The 20,364-nt window shown below is 35.2% G+C and overlaps 2 protein-coding genes and 1 non-coding gene across 6 annotated transcripts; 1 reads left to right on the top strand and 2 right to left on the bottom strand.

Annotated features, from left to right (window-relative positions):
* Positions 1–2,401: 2,401 nt before the first annotated feature.
* LOC132634739 (ABC transporter F family member 3) lies at positions 2,402–12,114 on the top strand. 2 transcript variants are annotated; one of them, XM_060350772.1, is made up of 18 exons: positions 2,402–2,751; positions 5,344–5,562; positions 5,942–6,134; positions 6,736–6,944; positions 7,071–7,226; positions 8,124–8,252; positions 8,362–8,463; positions 8,571–8,717; positions 8,845–8,907; positions 9,049–9,095; positions 9,260–9,319; positions 9,421–9,503; positions 9,811–9,905; positions 10,242–10,328; positions 10,557–10,644; positions 10,789–10,874; positions 11,482–11,544; positions 11,646–12,114. In XM_060350772.1, exons 1-18 carry the CDS (start codon positions 2,545–2,547, stop codon positions 11,772–11,774), a joined length of 2,163 nt encoding a protein of 720 aa, XP_060206755.1. In that variant the 5' UTR covers positions 2,402–2,544; the 3' UTR covers positions 11,775–12,114. The 2 variants fall into 2 exon arrangements, with proteins under 2 accessions (XP_060206755.1, XP_060206756.1); XM_060350773.1 differs by lacking the exon at positions 2,402–2,751 and adding an exon at positions 3,948–4,008.
* A 601-nt stretch (positions 12,115–12,715) lies between these two features.
* On the bottom strand, positions 12,716–12,786 carry TRNAG-CCC (transfer RNA glycine (anticodon CCC)). The gene has a single exon. It is a non-coding gene; the product is annotated as a tRNA-Gly (tRNA).
* Positions 12,787–15,121: 2,335 nt separating this feature from the next.
* Positions 15,122–19,915, bottom strand: LOC132634738 (probable trehalase). Of its 3 annotated transcripts, none has more exons than XM_060350768.1 (11): positions 19,350–19,912; positions 18,654–18,773; positions 17,436–17,551; positions 17,148–17,248; positions 16,948–17,057; positions 16,800–16,872; positions 16,551–16,730; positions 16,371–16,458; positions 16,183–16,282; positions 15,873–16,086; positions 15,122–15,434 (listed from the first exon to the last, which is right to left on the bottom strand). In XM_060350768.1, exons 1-11 carry the CDS (start codon positions 19,877–19,879, stop codon positions 15,348–15,350), a joined length of 1,719 nt encoding a protein of 572 aa, XP_060206751.1. In that variant the 5' UTR covers positions 19,880–19,912; the 3' UTR covers positions 15,122–15,347. The 3 variants fall into 3 exon arrangements, with proteins under 3 accessions (XP_060206751.1, XP_060206752.1, XP_060206753.1); XM_060350769.1 differs by having other exon boundaries at positions 16,551–16,718; positions 19,350–19,911; XM_060350770.1 differs by lacking the exon at positions 15,122–15,434 and having other exon boundaries at positions 15,947–16,086; positions 16,183–16,277; positions 19,350–19,915.
* Between the last annotated feature and the right edge of the window lie 449 nt (positions 19,916–20,364).

The following is a 20,364-nucleotide window of genomic DNA, read 5'->3' as shown; positions in this document are numbered from 1 at the left end:
AATAATAACAACAACTTGCCGCACAAATTAGGTCTTTCCAATTTGTTTAAATATAAAAGCAACTGATTTAGCAATATGTATTATTACCTTAAAAGCAAGTCAAGAGGAATTAAGGAAATGTAAAAAGAAAATTCAAGAGGAATTAAGGAAATGAAAAAAGAAAAAAAAATGAAAGAGGCAACTGATATAAAAGGGCTCCTAAATTTGTGGAGTCAATTTGTAGATTTACAATGCACGTGTGCTATGCCGTCTATTTACTGCAACAAGCTAAAAAATTGATTAAATGGCTCTTAGTGAGGCTCGATCCCTGGTCACCAAAGGGGCAACAATTGCCCTTTGCCACGGGCACTATTAAGCCATTTGTTACAGGGGGTGGCAGTATATCAATTTATACAATCTGATACGTATGTATACATCTATACATAGCGTTTTCACCGAAGCTTGCGGGTGGCGTGGCATCCCCACGGACCTCAGTAGATTCGCCCCTGGATGTCGCAGGTGCTGCACTAACTATCTTCAATTGCTTATATCTATGTCAGCACATGCTGCAACAAGTGTTGCTTGCATGCACAACATGCTACTCACATGTGCTGCATTTCAGCTATTTTTGCTCCGTTATGCTCTCCGAGCATCTTATCCTACAAAACAACATAAATACATGAAAAGTAACACCAAAAGTGTTTGAAGAGTCACAAAACTTAAGGAATTAGCATCCAATATCCCGTAATTTTACAGCACATCAGGCACCAAAATGATAGTTAATAATAGAGGAAATAACGGTTTTAGTCCCTGAGTTATAACTATATTCCACTTTTGGTCTTTGTGTAATTAGACTGAGCATATTTAACCTTTAATTAATATAAACGTGTGATTTTGATCCCTAAAACTAACGGAAGTTAAAAAAACCTCAATAGAATCAATGTTAAAAAATAATTAAATAAAAAAGAGAACAAAAATAAAAATGAGGAGAAGTTTAGTAAGTTTACACTATTTTCAATCTAAGTAGAAATTTTTAGGCGATGAGAAGAGCTCAGTGGGAACTAGATTCATTTATCAGCTTCTGTTTAATTGAAATAATCGAAAAGCAACGAAAGATCCAAGCTTCTTAATCCTTGCATATTAAAATTATTCTTATTTGTGTTTTTTTTGGTGGATCTAACTTATCAAGAAAGAATAATAAATAAGAAAATCGAAACAGAAGGAAATTAATAGAAAGAGGTGGGGAAAGAAACTTTTCTGAAGCAATTTGATTATGAGCATGAGCATCATTTGAAAAGAATGAGTTGTCAGTGATGACCTTTTATTCAATGCTTGGCAATGGCTGCTTGGCCTTTGCTAACCTTCTCTTTTGTTTTGCTTTTTAATTTTCAAAATAATAGGAATATCGATTCCGTTAGGTTTTTAACTTTCGTTAGTTTGAGAAATTAAAATTCCATATTTATATTAATTGAAGGTTAAATATGCTCATTCGAATAACTTAAGGATCAAAAGTGGAATATAGCTATAATTCAAGGACTAAAACTATCGTTCCCCTTAATAATACTTCATATTCACTAAAAATATACTTTCTTACTTAATTATTTAATTCTATTTTCATAGATCAAGAAAGATACCGCACTCCAATCAAAACTTTATATTGGCCGATAAAGTTCTTGAGAAAGAATATGGGCAATTCCCCTTCTTTTGGGGTGATCTTTAAATTTTGCCCTTCGGCTAAAACCCATGTGTTCCAGGTTCGAATCCCCACTCAGTCAAAAATTTTTAAAAAATTCGCAAGACAGAGTTTAAATTTCGCTATGCCCCCACCGGCATACACGCGACCCAAACCTTGCCTTGCAATTTTTTTTAATTTATGCTTGAGCGGGGGTTCGAACCCAGAACCTCATGATTTCTGCGTGAACGCTCAGGGTTGCAACGCGAAGGGCAAAAATTAAAGACCAGCAATATAAGGGGCATAATTTAAAGACTATAAATATGAGGGGCAAAATTTTAAGATCCACCCAAAAGAAGGGCAATCCGCGCAAAAAAATGAAAGAATATGGTGTATGTTGTGAAAAAATCTATACTTCCGTGTCCAGAATAAACGAAGTGAGGCTGGACAATATAAGAAAAAAATAACCAACTTTGAGAAAGCAATTATACCCAAGAACAATAGATAGTATTATGATTAAGGAATTTAGAGAGATAAAATTGACTAAAAGGTAAAAATAAATAAATAAATTATAATGAAAAATATTTATATTTTGATTTTTAACAACCCTGGGAAGCGCGGCTATATTCGATGGTTATAATGTGAAAATTTAAACTTAAATCCTTCAGGGCCAAAAATTAAACACCAGCACAAAATAGGGTCACAAGTGCAATTGACACCAAAAATTGTAAACAATGAAGATATTTGTGTAATTTCCTCTTAGCCCTGCCTTTCAGGTTTCGACAGGCTTCTCTATTTCTCACAAAGAGCAATAGAACTATCTACAGAAACCGGAGCCGCCTCACAGTGTACCCGCTAACCCGGCCCACAACCCGACCCGTTCATCTTCTCCGATGACGGAGGTAGCGAGTAACGCTGTACACGAAATCCTAGGTGGACGAGTTATTCAAGATGTAGATCAGCCTATTATTGACTATATTATCAATGTTGTTGCTGATGAAGACTTCGATTTTGGACTTGACGGTGAAGGTGCTTTTGATGCACTTGGAGAGTTACTCGTTGATTCTGGTTGCGTTACTGACTTCGACGAATGTCGTAAGGTATTATAATTAATCCCGTTTTGTTGCTTAATTTTGATAGTTTAGCTCGAAATTTATTACTCTATATTCAATAGATTCTGAAATATATGTGCTTATACTATTATTTGTAATGACTTTGATGAGGTATTAATAGCTCTCCATTTCATGCTCACTTTCGTTGTTGCTTATGCTATTTTAGCTCGAAATTTATTAATATATTGAATTGATTATGAAATATGTGCTTATACTATTAGTCCTACTAGGTTTGATGAATATGCTCAGTTTCGTTATTGCTTCTGCTAAATTTGACATTTAAGCTCGAAATTTGTTATACTGAATTGATTCGAAATTTATTATACTGAACTGATTCAAAATTTATTAATCGTTGATTCCTGTTGCGTTACTGACTTTGACGAATGTTGTAAGGTATTAAAAGTTTCAATTTATGCTCAGTTTTGTTATTGCTTATGTTGATTTTGATATTTTCGCTATCGCTTCTGCTGATTTTGATATTTTCGTTATTGCTTCTGTTAATTTTGATATTTTAGCTTGAAATTTATTAGTATATTGAATTGATTTTGAAATTTATTGCTCGTTGATTCCGGTTGTGTTACTGACTTTGACGAATGTCGTAAGGTATTAATAGTTCCATTTCATGCTTAATTTCGTTATTAATATTTCCATTTCATGCTTAATTTAGTTATTGCTTCTGTTAATTTTAATTATTTTAGCGCGAATTTCTATACTGAATTGATTCTGAAATATGTGCTTATACTATTACTGCTACCAGTTTTGATGAATAAAAGTTATTGTCGATTCCGGTTGCGTTACTGATGTCATTTTATGCTCAATTTCGTTATTTCTTATGTTAATTTTGATATTTTAGCTCAAAATTTATTATACTGAATTGATTCGAAAATTATTACTCGTCGATTCTGGTGGCCTTACTGACTTCTCTGAATGTTGTGTAGTATTAATAGCTCCATTTGATGCTCATTTTCGTTATTGCTTCTGTTAATTTTGATATTTTCCTCTCGGAATTTATTATATTGAATTGATTTTTAAATATGTAGTTATACTATTACTAGTTTTGATATTCCAGTTACAGTACTGACTTTTCTGAATGTTGTGCGGTATTTATAGTTCCGTTTTATGCTCAGTTTCGTTATTGCTTCTGTTGAATTTGATACTTTAGCTCGAAATTTGTTATATTGAATTATTCAAAATATATTGCTCGTCGATTGCGGTTGTGTTACTGACTTCGACGAATGTCGTAAGGTATTAATAGCTCCATTTTATGCTCAATTTTGTTATTGCTTCTGTTCATTTTGATATTTTAGCTCGAAACTTATTATGCTGAATTGATTCGAAATTTATTTTGATTCTGCAATATGTACTTGTACTTGTACTTGTTTACCCCTAAATACGTGATTCAGAGTAACAATTGAACTTGTATAGTGGCTTAAGGAGCAGGTTAAGGTGGACCAAATAATGAAATAAACAGTGCTAACTTACTGTATGGAAAGTAATTTCAAATAATACGCAAGCAACAATGAACAAAGTAATTGAATAAAGCAAAGTAAGTAATGCATATTGAAGTAGCTCCGGGGTTGTTGACTGGCAACGCCTCCGGGTTACAATGACTGAAAGAGAGCTTGAGAGCAAAAATATGACAATGGAGTAAAAAGTATAGCCGTATTCTGTGATTGAGAATTTGATTGTTTACAAATGAAGGGAAGGGATGTTTTCATAACCTAACCTTAAGCAACATTACTCCAAGCTTATCGCCCCACTTCGTTGATCAGTTTCTGCACGTCTTCCATATGGTTGAGATTCTTCAGGAGAGAATCCCTGATTCCTCGGGGTTGGCGGTTCTTGGGACTTATCCTGACCGGACACTCCCCCTAGCATAGTTGGATGCCCCCGGGTCCCCCGAGCGTTGTCGCATGCCCCCGGGTCCTGCCGAATCTGCACTATAAACCCGGACCTTCCTCGGACACGGATGACCTCCCTGAGCAGACCGAGGTACACCTTTGATGAGTCACGTCTGATTTGTCTCTACCTTCCACGCATCACTGTCTGGTTCGGGTTTCACCCCATACAATATTGTTACTAGTTTAATGAATAAAACTTATTGACTGGGGATGTAATTTAAGAAAGAAAGTAAGGCTTTTGAAACTTGTGGACTAAAATAAGCCATAGACATTTTGTGTGGCTATAAATTATCTCAAATTTGAGAGTGGAAAATGAGAAGTTTAGAGTTAAATCGTTTCTGAATATAGAGAAGTACCATTCTTTGAAAGAAAGTGTGCCTCATAAAATGGGACAGAGGGATTAAAGCTTTAATGTTTATACTGGAAACTTGAGTAAAACTTTGCCGCTATAAAGTGATCAAACAAAAAAAGAATTTCGACCACAACCAACCTAAGCTAAACCCGTACACGTAAATGTTGAATTTTATCACTTTTAGTGGATTCTAAATTGTTTTACGTACAGATTGGTTCAATATTCTGGGGTTTCAATGAATAAAAAATTTGAAGATTATTGTTTGTATTGATAGTATATGCATGAAGCAATTATTAGCTAGATTTATGAATTTTCGAATCGTGACAGGTTTGTAGCAAGTTGTCCGAGAAGTTAGAGAAGCATGGATTGGTTAAACCCCAACCAACAGTGAGAAGCTTAAAAATGCCGCTGAGAATGTTTGATGGAATGGATGAAGAGGAAGCTCCAAAGAATAAAAAGCCAGAACCAGTTGATGGTCCTTTGCTCACAGAACGTGATAAGATTAAGATCGAAAGGAGGAAGAGGAAAGATGAACGCATGAGAGAGGTGAGGGGACAAAAAATAATCTTGTCAATAATCAGAAGGAACCTTTTTGACACAAATATTGGTTGTTAAATATGTTGAGGAAGCGAACTTTATTGTCTACGAATGTTGCTGATTTGACTTGACACTTCACTGAGTTTCTATTTATTATCCTAATGGGGTGTGTATGTTTGTGACATTTTGCAACACTCCTTTTGTTGGATAACGATTGTCCTCGTAAAGTTCTGACACAGAATAAATGTAATCCCTCCCCTACTGGCTAAAAACATGTAACCCTCTCCTCCCTGCCATGTGGATGAAAGAAGGAAAGAAAAAAAAAAAGAAGAGAAAAGTGGCTGGCTTACTCGTTCGTTTTTCTAATTTGTATGGCTTGATTCTGCAGGCAGAATACCAAGCACACTTGAAAGAAGTGGAAGAAGTGAAAGCTGGTATGCCTTTAGTGTGTGTGAATCATGATGGTCAGGGTGATGGACCAACTGTTAAGGATATCCGTATGGAGAATTTCAATATATCTGTTGGTGGTCGTGAACTTATTGTCGATGGTTCCGTCACGCTTTCTTTTGGAAGACACTATGGTATACTTGATGTTATGACAAAAATATATCAGAATTCATTCCTATGTAGTGTGATTTTTTGCGTTTTCTTAGAACTTTTAGTAACAAGTAGTCTGTTTCTCATCTATATGGTATTACTCCCTCCTTGCAAGTAAGAATGACCCACTCTAATTTTCAGAGTTAAATCATGACATCTTTGAACATTAAGTATATAGAAATAATTCGATTACTAATTAAATTGATAGCACTCATCTGCATGCTATTACTCCTCCTTGCCAATAAGAATGACCCACTCTGATTTGCAGAGTTAAATCATGACATCTTTGAGCATGTTAGTATAGATAAATAATTCGATTACTATGTAAATTGATCCTACACTCCTTTCTTCAATGTCTGGAGAAGCTATTCCCGGACAACCTGATAGCTGAGTGAGGACGGTATTTGAGATGCTTTTAGCCTTCCAAAGTAGCACTTATCTAAAAGAATGTTGAAAATGATAGTTTGAAATGTGAAAAGTTGGAAAGTTAAGTTGCTAAGAATGTTCACTTACTCTTTTTGTTTATGATTGACAGTCAAGTTTTATGCATCAACAGCCTTACCTGAATCTCTAATCTGGGTGCAGGACTTATTGGAAGAAACGGTACGGGAAAAACAACTCTCCTAAGACACATGGCTATGCACGCTATTGATGGTATTCCCAGGAACTGCCAGATATTGCATGTTGAGCAAGAAGTGGTTGGTGATGATACCTCAGTTCTGCAATGTATTCTTAACACTGATATGGAGAGAACCCAACTTCTGGAAGAAGAGAGTCGTCTGCTTGAAGTACAGGTTAGAAACAGTTCGAAGGATAAGCTTTTATGTCATATTATACTGTTTATGTTTTAATATTCCTTTGTATTTTGTTCTCACCGGATGAAGTATATTCCATTCTTTAATATTTTCATGGTTTTCTAGAGAGTAATGGACCTAGAAGGCGAAGCTGGAAAGAGTGATAAGTCGAATGGGGAGATGGACAAAAATGCCCTTGCGAAAAGGCTCGAAGAGATATACAAAAGACTTGATTTCATTGATGCTTACACGGCTGAAGCACGTGCAGCGACTATTCTTTCGGTTAGTTTGAATTTGCCCAGTAATTGGATTTCCATGTTTTGGCTCGCGTCAGTCCCTTAATAACTGTTTGAGAAAGTCTGTTCACTTTATGCACTGTGTTTAATTAAAGCAGAGTTTGCATTTGATTTATCATATTGTACACCTATTCTCTATATCAGAGACAAACTGCATATGTTTTTTTTTGAGATGGTAACAAGACAAACTGGGTATGTTGTTGTTGTTGTTGTAACAAGACAAACTTCATATGTTACTTATAATGTATGAGCACGATCGAGAACTAATAAATAAATGTAACCTGAGATACCTGTTGGTTTTCTTTCCTTGTTACTACAATTATGCTTCCGCTTACTTTGTCTAAGGAATATCTTTTGGACATAGCAAAAAAGTATGCTGTTTTGGCCTCTACTTATAGTTTAACTTGTCGTAGCTTGTGTCCTAACTTCATGTTTTCTGAACTATCTTGCTGTTTTGGCCTCTCCTTAGAGTTTAAGTTGTCTGTTAAGATTATTTTTTCTCTGATAATGTAATGTTGTCTTGTTGTTTTATGCTTCTATTACCAGAATAGATGTAATGTCTTCTTATATTTGCAGAGATTCAGGCTTCCATATCTTCGGCATTAGACTTTTTATACGTCTTAAGCTATGGATCTGTGTACTAACATCTTAAACTGGAAGTTGTGAAAAGTGGAAGATGCTAGAAGTCAATCTATCTTTGTCAGTCAAAGTTAGAACTCTCTTATTTAAGAGGCTGGGTTTGATTCTGCTGTAGTTTTGACATGCTTCAAGCAGGATGATTCTCCACCTTAATTTTTTTTAATGATGTTTTGCCTATTGGTCATTTGTGCTCACACCAGTTTTAATGAATAGTCCAGTTCTCATTAGTAGCTATTACTTCCAGGGTTTGAGCTTCGATCCGGACATGCAAAAGAGAGCGACTAAAACATTTTCTGGAGGATGGAGAATGAGAATAGCTCTTGCTCGGGCATTGTTCATTGAACCTGATCTATTGTTGCTTGATGAACCCACGGTGTGTTATTTCTTCTTGAGGATGTAGATGTACATCTATTCAAACAATGAACTTATGTTTTCTTTTGCATTCAGAATATCATAGAACCTATGTGTTCCTTTCCTTGCAGAATCATCTCGATCTGCATGCTGTCTTATGGCTGGAAACTTACTTGGTGAAGTGGCCCAAGACATTTATAGTTGTCTCTCATGCTAGAGAGTTCTTGAACACTGTACGTGCTTTCTTCTCTTCTACCTAAAACAGTAGTTGGGTTCAGTATGGTTAGATGTTTTTGTTTGTTCTGACATCTCATAAGATTATCTTTGCTTCTTTCTTCAGGTAGTCACAGATATTATCCATCTACAAAATCAGAAATTGAGTACCTATAAAGGAGACTATGATACATTCGAAAGGACAAGAGAAGAACAAGTTAAGAATCAACAGAAGGCATTCGAGTCAAATGAACGTACAAGGGCCCACATGCAGGTCTTTCTCAATTAGATTAATTTTTATTGGTAGACTATTGCAAACAGATTAATTGCGACCTTACTTGCTGATTTCTTGTTAAGCTGTTTACTACTTTGATACATTTTTCGGCTTTAATGTTTTGCAGACCTTTATTGATAAGTTCCGGTACAATGCAAAGCGTGCATCTCTTGTTCAATCTAGAATTAAGGTATTCTTTCATTTTACCATAAGCTGCTCCGTTATATATTGTCAGTTTTCAGTGGTAATGGTTGTTTGCTCAAGTGATGTAATCAGTTGCCCGATCCGATTCCATGAACAAGAACTGAATGGTTTTCCTTGAATTTAACAGGCACTGGAACGAATTGGTCGTGTCGATGAAGTCATCAATGATCCTGAGTACGTTTTCATTCCTTCAACACATTGCTCCTATATCTCTCTATTATTATAACTCTCTGATGGTTTAACATGTTATCACCTGAATCTATAAAACTCCGATCTCTGTTGTGTTACATTTTTTTAATTGTATGAACTCATGGTTGTTTTGCATATGTTGTATGCAGCTACAAGTTTGAGTTCCCTTCTCCTGATGATAGACCTGGTGCTCCTATCATAAGCTTCAGGTTAAGCATCTCTTATTCTGTGTCTACGACATTCTTTTGAATCTCTTGTCAGATGGCAAATCTCAGCTAATTAACTTCTTACCTTGTTGTAACAATTGCAGTGATGCATCCTTTGGATATCCTGGGGGCCCATTATTGTTCAGAAATTTGAATTTTGGAATAGATTTGGATAGCAGAGTAGCAAGTAAGACCTTTATTGCCTAACAATCAAGTAGTTTACTCGTGAAAAGAAAAACAATCAAGTATTTTGACCTTTAGTTTTCTTAAGTGATGCAAACCTCTGTACATATCCTCTGATCAGATCAGTAATATGTCTCTTTCGATGTGACATTGATTTTTTCTGTTGGGAAGTAAAATTGGATATCTCTATCTGTGAATTAGGTAGCATGTGGTTCTGGCATGCGTATCTTTATAATTGTTTTTTTTTTTTAAAAAACCATTTATACTGTTCTATACATCATGGGCCTTGTCTCACCATATATATTTTCCAGTGGTTGGCCCTAATGGTATTGGAAAGTCAACAATACTGAAGCTTATTTCTGGGGAGCTTCAACCAACCTCAGGGACTGTTTTCCGCTCTGCTAAGGTAACTTTTATTTGCCAAAGACATGGAGATTGTGATGTTTTTTTAATCACTTCCAACATCTACTAGTTCTACCGTTAACATCATATCTTTCACCAACTTTTGTCAGTGTACCATATTGTCTGATCAATTTGCGTTTCAGCTGTATTCTAGCATGCTCTCATTACAATTCCTGTCACCTTTTATTTACTAAAAGTCTAGATCAGCAATTCTGTATAAACAAATGCTGTTGGTTATCTTTTGAGCTTATAACCATTCTCGTGCAGGCAAATGTCTCATTTTGCTCCTTTCAATTACTTGGTGTTAATGCATTCTAAATGCACTTCTCTTTTTGTTTAGGTCCGCATTGCTGTATTTAGTCAGCATCATGTTGATGGGCTGGATCTGACCTCAAATCCCCTCTTATACATGATGCGTTGCTTTCCAGTAAGTTCTCCTAACCGATGATGAATTCTCTTGTAAATTCTAAAATATGTGCGTAATAGGTTCTTATAAAGAAGGCGGATCTAGCAGTTGATTTTTCCGAGTTTATTTGTGTCCGAACTCCTGAATAAGATATTTACTGGCTTTATTCCTCTCTTAAATCTGATATTGCAAAAAGTGGATCTGCAAATTATCTCTTTTAATGCATAACCTGGCTCTGGTTTCCTGTAGGGAGTGCCTGAACAAAAGTTACGTGGTCATCTAGGTTCATTTGGTATCACTGGGAATCTTGCTCTTCAGCCCATGTACACTTTGTCTGGTATGTTAGCATTCTACTTGTTTTTTCTGGTTCGGATCACAATGATTCAGTTCCGGCTTCTGTTATGTGCTGTCATTTGAGTCGAGAGTTGTGGTACGATAATAACTTATTCTCCACATTATGAATTGATCTATGGAATCTCAGGTGGCCAAAAAAGCAGAGTTGCATTTGCAAAGATAACTTTCAAGAAGCCTCACATATTGCTTCTTGATGAGCCATCAAATCATTTGGTAAGTTATATTTTACTTATTTAAGTTTCTTATTATTTATTACCCATCTTTTTTTGTACATCTGTGATTTTGACGTCTTTTCATTCGTTCTGAAGATATTTTTGTTGGTAGTAAAAAGTGGAAGCTTCTTGCCTCTGGTGCCTCTGGCACACAAACAAGCCATATTCGTAGCTAATATGTGTGGGCTTTAGGAAGGATGCTTAGTATGCGTTGGCATCAAAACCAAAATATTTTTACTTCATTTGGAATTTTGAAGTTGGAGTTGTGTTTGGTTATAGTTTTTGCAAAAAAATATTTGGTTGTTTGAATGTACTGAAAGTGAAAAAAGTGAAAACAAGGTTTTAGCTGTTTTCCAAATTCCAAATACAACGCTGATTTCTAAAAAAAGTGCAAAAAAAATTATGGGAAAAAAGGGAAACTCTCATGGCCGAAGTTTTTTGTTTTTTTTGCTTGCATTTCGTTAGTAGTCGGTATGATGTTTAACCAAAGTTTTGGCATATGTGATTGCATTATCTGCTATTGACACTTTGTCCGAGTGGGAACATATGTCTTGCTTGATGTTGGTAGATTACCGATAAATGCAAATTTTTAATCGAGCTCTATGTAGGATCTGGACGCTGTGGAGGCCCTGATACAAGGTCTGGTCTTGTTCCAAGGAGGCGTACTGATGGTACTATGAAACTTCTGTCAATGTTTTTGGCTAAATTGAAACATAACTGTATTTTGTTTTTGCTGGTCTTTAATGCTGCTGCTACATCATGTTATTTACAGGTCAGTCATGATGAACATTTAACATCTGGTAGTGTTGATCAGCTCTGGGCCGTCTCTGAGGGCAGGGTGACGCCTTTCGAGGGGACATTCCACGATTACAAGAAACTACTGCAAGCAAAACAGTTATAACAAAGGTTGCTGTTTTCTGAAATGGACGAACTATTATTAGTTACTGCATGGCATACAACCCCTACTGTATATGCATGCAACAGATGGATGCAGAAAAGCAGTGATGCGTTTAAGTTTTTCAAACAATCCCAATTTTGTTGTCTTGATGAAGTGATCGTAGTTGTCAATGTGGGTCTTTTATGTTATATTTTTCATTTTATAAAACCAAAGACATAACTTTTTATTTTCATATCTGGAGATTTTCTTTCAGCAAAATGAAAGACTATCTAATTCTTAACGTTTTGAAAACATATGTACTAGAATTTCATGTGAAGCTATAAGTTAATAAGATTTCTCATAATAGCACATTTTCAATGACTCGTTCCCTTTTGAGTAGGTTAAGTCCTATATGCATGGCTTCTAAATCGTAAAAGCAAATGTCTGAATAGAGTACAAAAGAGCAAGACTGACAATATTTTGACAAACTAAATTAAATGATTTTAGAATATCCTTGTAATTTGTAAATATGTACGATACACGGGCCTCAGCTTGCAAAAAAATTAAAATGAAGTTCTAAGGACAGAAAAAAGAGAGGATGTAAGGGCGCGTGATATGTCACATCAGTCTGAGATTCTAATATGTTGTCACACAGAGCAACGATGAGGACTATTAAAACAATGACGACTATCTGTCCATCTCCACCAACTCACTTTAATCAAGGCGAGATCGGTCATATGAATTTTTACTAATATATTGTTGCGTTTAGTTTCTCCTTAAACGAGGACTTTCAGGACGAAGAAAACTTATATACCGAGGAAAGGTTATTGGGCTACTTATAGGGTATAATGGTACATCGGCTAAAATGATCCAATTAGATGTGCTTACTTTCTTCTCGACTCATAAAAAGTGAAATCGAATTAAGGAAATTGCAAAACCGGGAAAAAAAAAAAAGAACAAAAGAATGCGCATCCAGGGAATCGAACCCTGGTCAGTACCGTGGGAGGGTACTATGATACCACTACACCAGATGCGCCTGTTTGTGTTATATATGATATAGACGATAATTATATAATCTACCTCTTTTTTTTTTTTTTGGGTAAAAAGATTCAAATTTGCCTAGCATACTAAATGGAGCAGTTGTGTCTCCTTTAAACTTTTGGATTAATATTTCTCTGCTGTTAGGAAAAATTCTTGTTTTTGCCGTGGACTCCGTATGGGTTTTTAACGTGAGGATAATTTTAAACGCTACCTCGTATCCTATTTTTTCCTTTATAAACATTATAAAAGCTTATTGTTCAAACTGCTGATCTGTAGCACTAGAAAACGCTATGAAACAATACAATCTATCTGAACGTTATATTATCAAAACAATACAGTACAATACATTGCCACTGAAAATATTGACGATTTACATATTAGTCACGTCTTCAACTCAGAAAGTAATGGGGTTTGATGCAAAATGAGCTACAAAATATACACTGGTAACTATTGTAAAATTCCACAGTTCACACTTGGTGGAGTCGATCATAATTCTAAGATTAACATTCTCCCTATTCCCTACATTAGAAATTCAGCCTAACAAAATAGAGTAAATACAAGGATATAAAATGCATCTGCTTCCTACAATCTGGCTTGAACCTTTGGATAGACTCTGCACGATCAACAACCATGGTTGCACGGAGTACGGTAAAATTCCTCGGTATGGTCATTTGGGAAGTCCCTCCGAGGACTATTACCGGGAATTCTAATCGACACGTTCCCTCCCGCAAAGTAGCATGTAGAGACATTGGCGAATGATATACAACTTTGCTCTTTTATTTTTCAAAGTCTTTTTTCTTGGTATAGAAAAAACTCTGGCTTTGCCATTGTTGGATGAAGTTGAAGCTTCCATTTTTGTAAATTGCTTTTGATTTTGTTGCTTTGAGGGATATTGAGAATTTCTAGTAGTTTCTTTTAGAACTTCCATGGGAGTTACTAGAAAAAAACATGTCTCAGTTTCATCAGTTTCTTACATGACTGTCATATATATTTTGTTGAAATCTACATGTTGCTGCCTAACTAGACATTTTTTTGGCAGTAAACCAGGGGCCTTGTTTCCAGATTTTCAGTGACTATGTTTTTTTACTGTTGGCATGGCCAATAAATTGTTGGGTTAAACTGACATAAAATATTCTTAACATGTTGTGATATTATCGTAAAAATTAGGTGGAATGATCAATTTTCGGGCATCCTATGAGTTTTTAGCCACGATTTAAAGTAGGGACAATTTAATACGAGAAATAAAATTTGGACAAAAATATCTCTACTTAAAATACGGAAGAACTTATAAAAGTTGTTGAATCCCATAAACGTTTCTTGAGTTCCACTTGTCACTCCTTTGAATTCTAGCACCGTTTACTGGAGTTGTTCCGTTCATGGGGTTTGAAACTCCTCTCTCCTTAAGTTCCACTTGTCAATCGTGCGAATTCCGGCACCTTTTACTGGAGTTGTTCGTTGATTTGGTTGGGGGTATTTTTATACAAGACTACGTGTCAAAAGAATGGTTAGATGTTCCTACTATAACTTTTACAATAATGACTTATATTTGATAGCATGCGTTAAAAGTGGCTATTTACCCGCTTCTTCGGTTCTCTCCCTGTGATATTATTTGTCTTAGTCTAAGCTCACACATTTTTTCCTACAAGGCCTCACGCCATTAACAACATCCAACACCTTATAAGCTATAAATAACTTCTTTTTTTCTTTTGTATTTTCTATTTGTGACTTTGTTCACAGCCGCCCATAAAATAAACCTGATTTTCTGGTTAACAGTTACAATCTCGAGGACTTGAGTAAAAGGACAAAGGCGCTGTTTGCATAGCCCTTCTTGTTTTTTCCCACTCTATTTTCCACTCTGCAGAGTTCACACTTAACCTAAAATGACATAGGTCCATGCATCTGCAGTCAAAAGTTTCAGGATCAAGCATATGAAAAGTATTTGCTTTGTATAATTTTGTTTTCTGAAGTTACCCAATGTACGTCCTTCATATCTTTTAATTTAAATTCCCTTTTAATACAGTTTGATATTAAAATTGTCATATTATTTAAATAGTTCAGACATAAAGGAGCACTAAGCACAGTGAAATAGGAAAGAGATCATCGAGCATAAATAATAAGTAGTAATAACATTTCTTTAAGGATATATTGATGGCGTAAAGATTTTTCTACAATATCAGTAAATTTTAACCTGTGACAGCAAATTAGTTACCATCTTTACCAGATCAGGTTTAAATATAGTTACTTAACAAATGACTTAATAGTATAAATATCTTTTACATGTGCATAGAACTTAAAACTCTTTCATCTCCCTCGTCGTCCAATCACGTATGAGACAAAAACCTAAATGATTTGTGAACCATTGATATTGTTGGTTTACAATAATAACAACAACATCATACCCAGTGAAATCCCACGAAGTGGGGTGTTGGGGGGAGGAAGAGTGTACGCAGGCCTTACCCCTACTGGTTTCTATAGTAAAAATGACAAAAAGCAAACAAGTTTTTATTTTTTTTATTTTGAAGCTAATCAGATTTGTTTTGGTTACTCTTCTATTGCTCAGTAGCAATCAATCTTCAAGTCTTCAGGCCATCCAAATTCCTCCAGAAGTGCCAGAACAACACCATTTGCCCATCCAAAACCAGTCTGCATTTAAACACAAAGATTGGTTTAAATTTTGTATTTAGTGTCCTTCAATATATTTATTTCAAAACATTTTAGATGTCCATAGGACACTGCTTTTTATAGTATGATTCAAAGTACACCTAAAACCTTGTATCATAGCTATAATATAACATACGAGTGAAGAAAAAGCTCTTGACCATACAAATATTATGTATCCAGAATTTGAAGCGTATAGGTTCCCACAACAATCTCAAGTTAATATACAATAATAACTTGGTTCACAGTCAAATATTTATAAATATTTAGTAGATTTGTTAATGTAAATGACATAATTCATGGTGATTCATAACGCCGATCCAAAATTGTTTGAAATTGAGATGCAGTAGCTGTTGTTGTATTCATTATCAAACAAATTGCAGGAAAATAAAAAAATGCCAAAAAATCCGATCCTGTACTTACTTGAGCTACATAAAAGCCACCACCTCCGGCTGCTCCACATTTTGTCACATCATATTTTTCGTACATTGCACCCGTTTTCTTGTAAGCTACATAATTCGTTCTTATCCACCGGACAGCAATGTCTTTAGCTAAGGCTCTTGCCTCTTCTAGCCCCGACCTTGCGAGACCTTCAATGATTATGTGTTGAAGGGGTGGCCAACCATTTGGAAAATCCCTGTTGTAAAATCATAATGAGATAACAGAAATTAAAAGGCACTGTAGTTTAATGTATTATTTCAATAAGAGTTAAAACAAGCTATGTATAATGTACCATTGTTGTCCGGTATTAGACAAGGTCATTGCAATCCCTGCAGGTTGAAGAAGGCCCGAGCTCCGGAGACTTTGAACTACTTTTTGAGTTGTGATCTTATCTTAAATTATATCAAAGCAGAAATAATATCATTATATGCTCGAGTAGTGATATCTATATCCATAAATATCACTTTGAAATATACAGACCTGAACGAAATAATTCAGTCCACAAAGGGACAAAGTTAGAGGCAAATGACTTCTTGTTCTGGTGTAAATCTTCCCATTTATAAATATCCTAAAATCACAAACACGCAAAACAAAACTTGAGAATACTTTAGTTTTTCAAGGCGAGAAGACATGCGCAAGAATTCATGCATGATGTACCACCTCGGATGTGTTACTGCTGCCAAGCCAGTAATCAAGCCATTGCCCCATCTCCGCGTGCCAAAAGATACAGTTAATGGCCTTTTGTCTATTTTGAGAAGCTTCTGTAAATTGTGCAACCACACTACTTTCTCCAATAATATTTGCTAGAAATACTATGTCAATTTCCATCTGTGACACAAACTTTAAAGCCCATGTTATATGAAACATCACACTTATAAGGCCTAATATTCTGAGATTCTACAAAATTACCTTCAGAAGGAATACATTCAGGTCAACTGGTAAAATTGATGTTGTACTAGTTGTTGTGAGATCAGATTCGTTCCTGCAATACAAGATAAAAACAGTTCATTCTCTGCATTATCAAACTATAATGAGAAATAAATGAATAATGTGCCACCTCATCCATCTTGAACTGAAATCCCATCCACTTTCAGCAGCTGACGCCAGGTCGCGATAAAATTCTCTTTTTTCACAGATATTTGGGAGTTTGGTAGCTGTTTTCTTATCCTATATCAAATGAAGAAAAAAAAACTGCATTTGCACTTGTACAAAGGTCAAGATAAACCCAAGTCAGGAATATGAGTAGCGGAGCCTTACAATAGTTGACGCTTCTGGCCGGGGTGTATTCCACATAGCATAGTACCGACTCAAGCTGTGGTTTGATCCCTGAGCATCTTGAATAGTCACTCTATGTATTCCTTGAACAAAATTAAAAAAAATAGAGAATTAAAGGTGAGTGAAGTCTTCTGTGTAGACTTACCATAAAAAGCATTTTAAGTCGGAAGACCTGTACAACAAAACCCAAAAACATACTTAACATAGCCAACACATTGCAAGAAAAACAACCACCTATTCAATAGGAAACCAAAAAATAAGATGGTATACCTGAACTCCAAAAGTGATACTCCTTGAGCAAAGCAGGAAGAGATCCTCTAACCAAGTCTAAATCACCCGTTTGATTGTATATGTCAACGATCATCCCTGCCAGGACAGGAGGCTGACTGGACATGTGAAACACAAGTACACAAGATACAGTAAGCATGTGCACAGCATCAGGGGCGGATCTACACACAAATGAGGGTGTTCGGGCGGATCTACACACAAGTGAGGGTGTTCACCTCGGCAAAAAATTACAATGTATATATAAGGTATTTTTGTATTTTTTATGTACATATATAGATTTTGAACATCCTGAACACAAGAGTAAGAGTTGGTTCAGTGATTTCAAACCCCCTCAATGAAATTTCTAGATCCGCTACTGCACAGCATGATAAGAGTGAGTAACAAAACTGAACTTTTTCACCTATAACTTACATTCTAGCTATAAAACTGGCAATGTTATATGGTAATGAAGGTTAGGTTGCTAAAGTCTAATATATCCATAAGATGAGTGTTGCAAAGATGTGAATGCTAAGATGAATGTGCTATTATACAAGATTAGAGCCGCATCGATCCGTACGTGTGAAACTATGGTGAGTGAAGGTGTTAAACGGGGATGGGGTAGACCTAACAATCACATGAAAGGAATTTGTCCCGGAAGACCTACAATCCTTGGAATTAATGCAGACTTCTAAGATATTACTTATTTTTCACATTTATTTTATTCGTATTGATAGTGATATGACTTGAGCTTAAATGAAGAAGTGAGGATTCATATAGTGGACCCCAACTTGTTTGGGATTGAGGATTGAGGCGCAGTTGTTTTTGTTGTATATAGATAACTTATACTCTATTAATCCAATACAGTTGCATTTACCTAACAATGTCATCGCACCCCGACCTCAACCACCAAAAGAAAAAGATAAATACTAGGGAGGAAACAAAGCGCAATAAAATAAAACCAAAGTACAAGTGGACATCCTTATTTTCCAGAGAAAATGAGCTAAGTAGTGAATGATAATACAATTACTCCCTCCATCACATTTTATGAGTGTGAAATTAAGTTGACTAGCATCTCTATTGGTAGTATTACAAGAAAAAAATCATTGTAAGTTGGTTTGAGATGTCTCAAAAACTAAGTTAAACACATATAGACAATATATACAAGTTAAAGCATCTTAAACACGGTAAGTTTTAAATATCAGGAGGTGAAAAGATGCTTGCCTTCTGTTAGTGTAGTATGCTCGTGCGCCATTAAGAACATAACCATATTGATCTATCAAAGAAATCAGATTAGTAACAATCCCTTTTGCAGTTTCATACATCTTGCTTACTAACAAGCCCCTGCATAAAAAAATTGTCTAACGTATAAGATTTTCTCAAAAGAGAACTATAAAAAGGACGATAAGGGCAGGAACTCCAAGAAGTATCACAATATGCGAGCAACATCATCACTTCATATAGAACAGTTGTCAATGAAATTAGATTCCAGCTAGTTAACTTAATTATAGAACAACAAAGGATTGCATATTTCTGTCTAAATGTAGTCCTTAAGAATATACTTTTTTCGTTTTTTTTTTTTATGACCGAAAATCCATCCAGAGCTAACCCTTAGGACCAACCACAACCTTCGAAACTCGGGGATAATTATGCAGAGTTGTGTTCAGAACAATTAGATAATGTTCATTCAGTTAATTCATCACTTCTTTATAAAGTAAAGTAAATGGATATTGTGAAAAATATGAGCTGAACTTCTATTAGTTTCACAATGTAGATTATCTTATAAACTGGAAAAAAAATTAATTTCCACTCGCTGTCTTCTTTTTACTTCAACTTATGCCAATTCACATCATGAAGAAACAAGCAAAAACAACAATTATTAACAGCATTTAACACAAGGAAACAAGAAAAAAGACTAACCTTATTATCCAGTAAGAATCCCAGTAATAAACCTCTCTAAAACGCGATCCCGCTATAATGACTGGATTTTTCAATGGAAGCAAAGTATACAACTCTGGCTTTTCCAATACATTATCAGACACTTTTCTACTTAAATTCTTCCAAAGTGAATGCACCTCCAATGCCCATTTCCTCACTTCAGGATTCTTCACCTTTGGCAAAAAACCTTCAGGCTCAGCTACATAATCCACAGGCTCAACATAAACCAAATCCTCATCAACTTTCCTTAAATAGTTAACTATAAAACCATCCAAATCATTTGCTAGTATTGAACCATTCACAGTTCTTGGAAGCTTATCAAAAGCTTCAACTGTCACTGAAAGATTCTTTCTAAGTGACATATCAACAAAATGTTTAGCATCAAACCCTTTTTGGCCATAAGCTTGAAGAGCAGATTCTTGAACTCTTTCAAGAAAACTCACTAAAGGGGTTGTGGCAATTACAGGACCTTTTTCAGTGTATGTGCAAGTTTCAGCTTCAATCATATTCATGGGTCTACAAAGTAAATGGATAAACCGCACCAAACCGATAAATCGGGTTAAATTAAAAAAAAATCCATTAGTAGTTTGATTTGACCTACTTTGGTATTAAAAATCAAGATTATAATTGGTTTGATTTGATTTTAGCTAAAAAAAAAAACAAATCGAAGCAAACTAACCGATATTATATGTATTCAGTTTTTAAAATAATTTATACATAAAAATATTTATTTGTAATGTAATTTATAAATATTTTTTAATAGAGATCTAGTAGCTTAGTTGGTTGACTACATGAACTTTCATCTTGTTGGTGAGAGTTTGAATCCCCACGTTGTAACCCCCTCCCCCATTTCCCCTTTTGAAAAATAAAACTAAAAAAAAAAAAAAATTAAAATATTTTTTTAGTTTTTTTATCTTTTATCATATTATTTCAAGCTTGAACTTAGAATTTTAAATGTCAATAAGTTTTATATCCCATGGATGTTAGTAACCCAAAT

This window comes from Lycium barbarum, chromosome 4, assembly GCF_019175385.1.
Source record: "Lycium barbarum isolate Lr01 chromosome 4, ASM1917538v2, whole genome shotgun sequence".
NCBI lineage: Eukaryota > Viridiplantae > Streptophyta > Magnoliopsida > Solanales > Solanaceae > Lycium > Lycium barbarum.
This window is presented reverse-complemented; position numbering and strand designations above follow the sequence as displayed.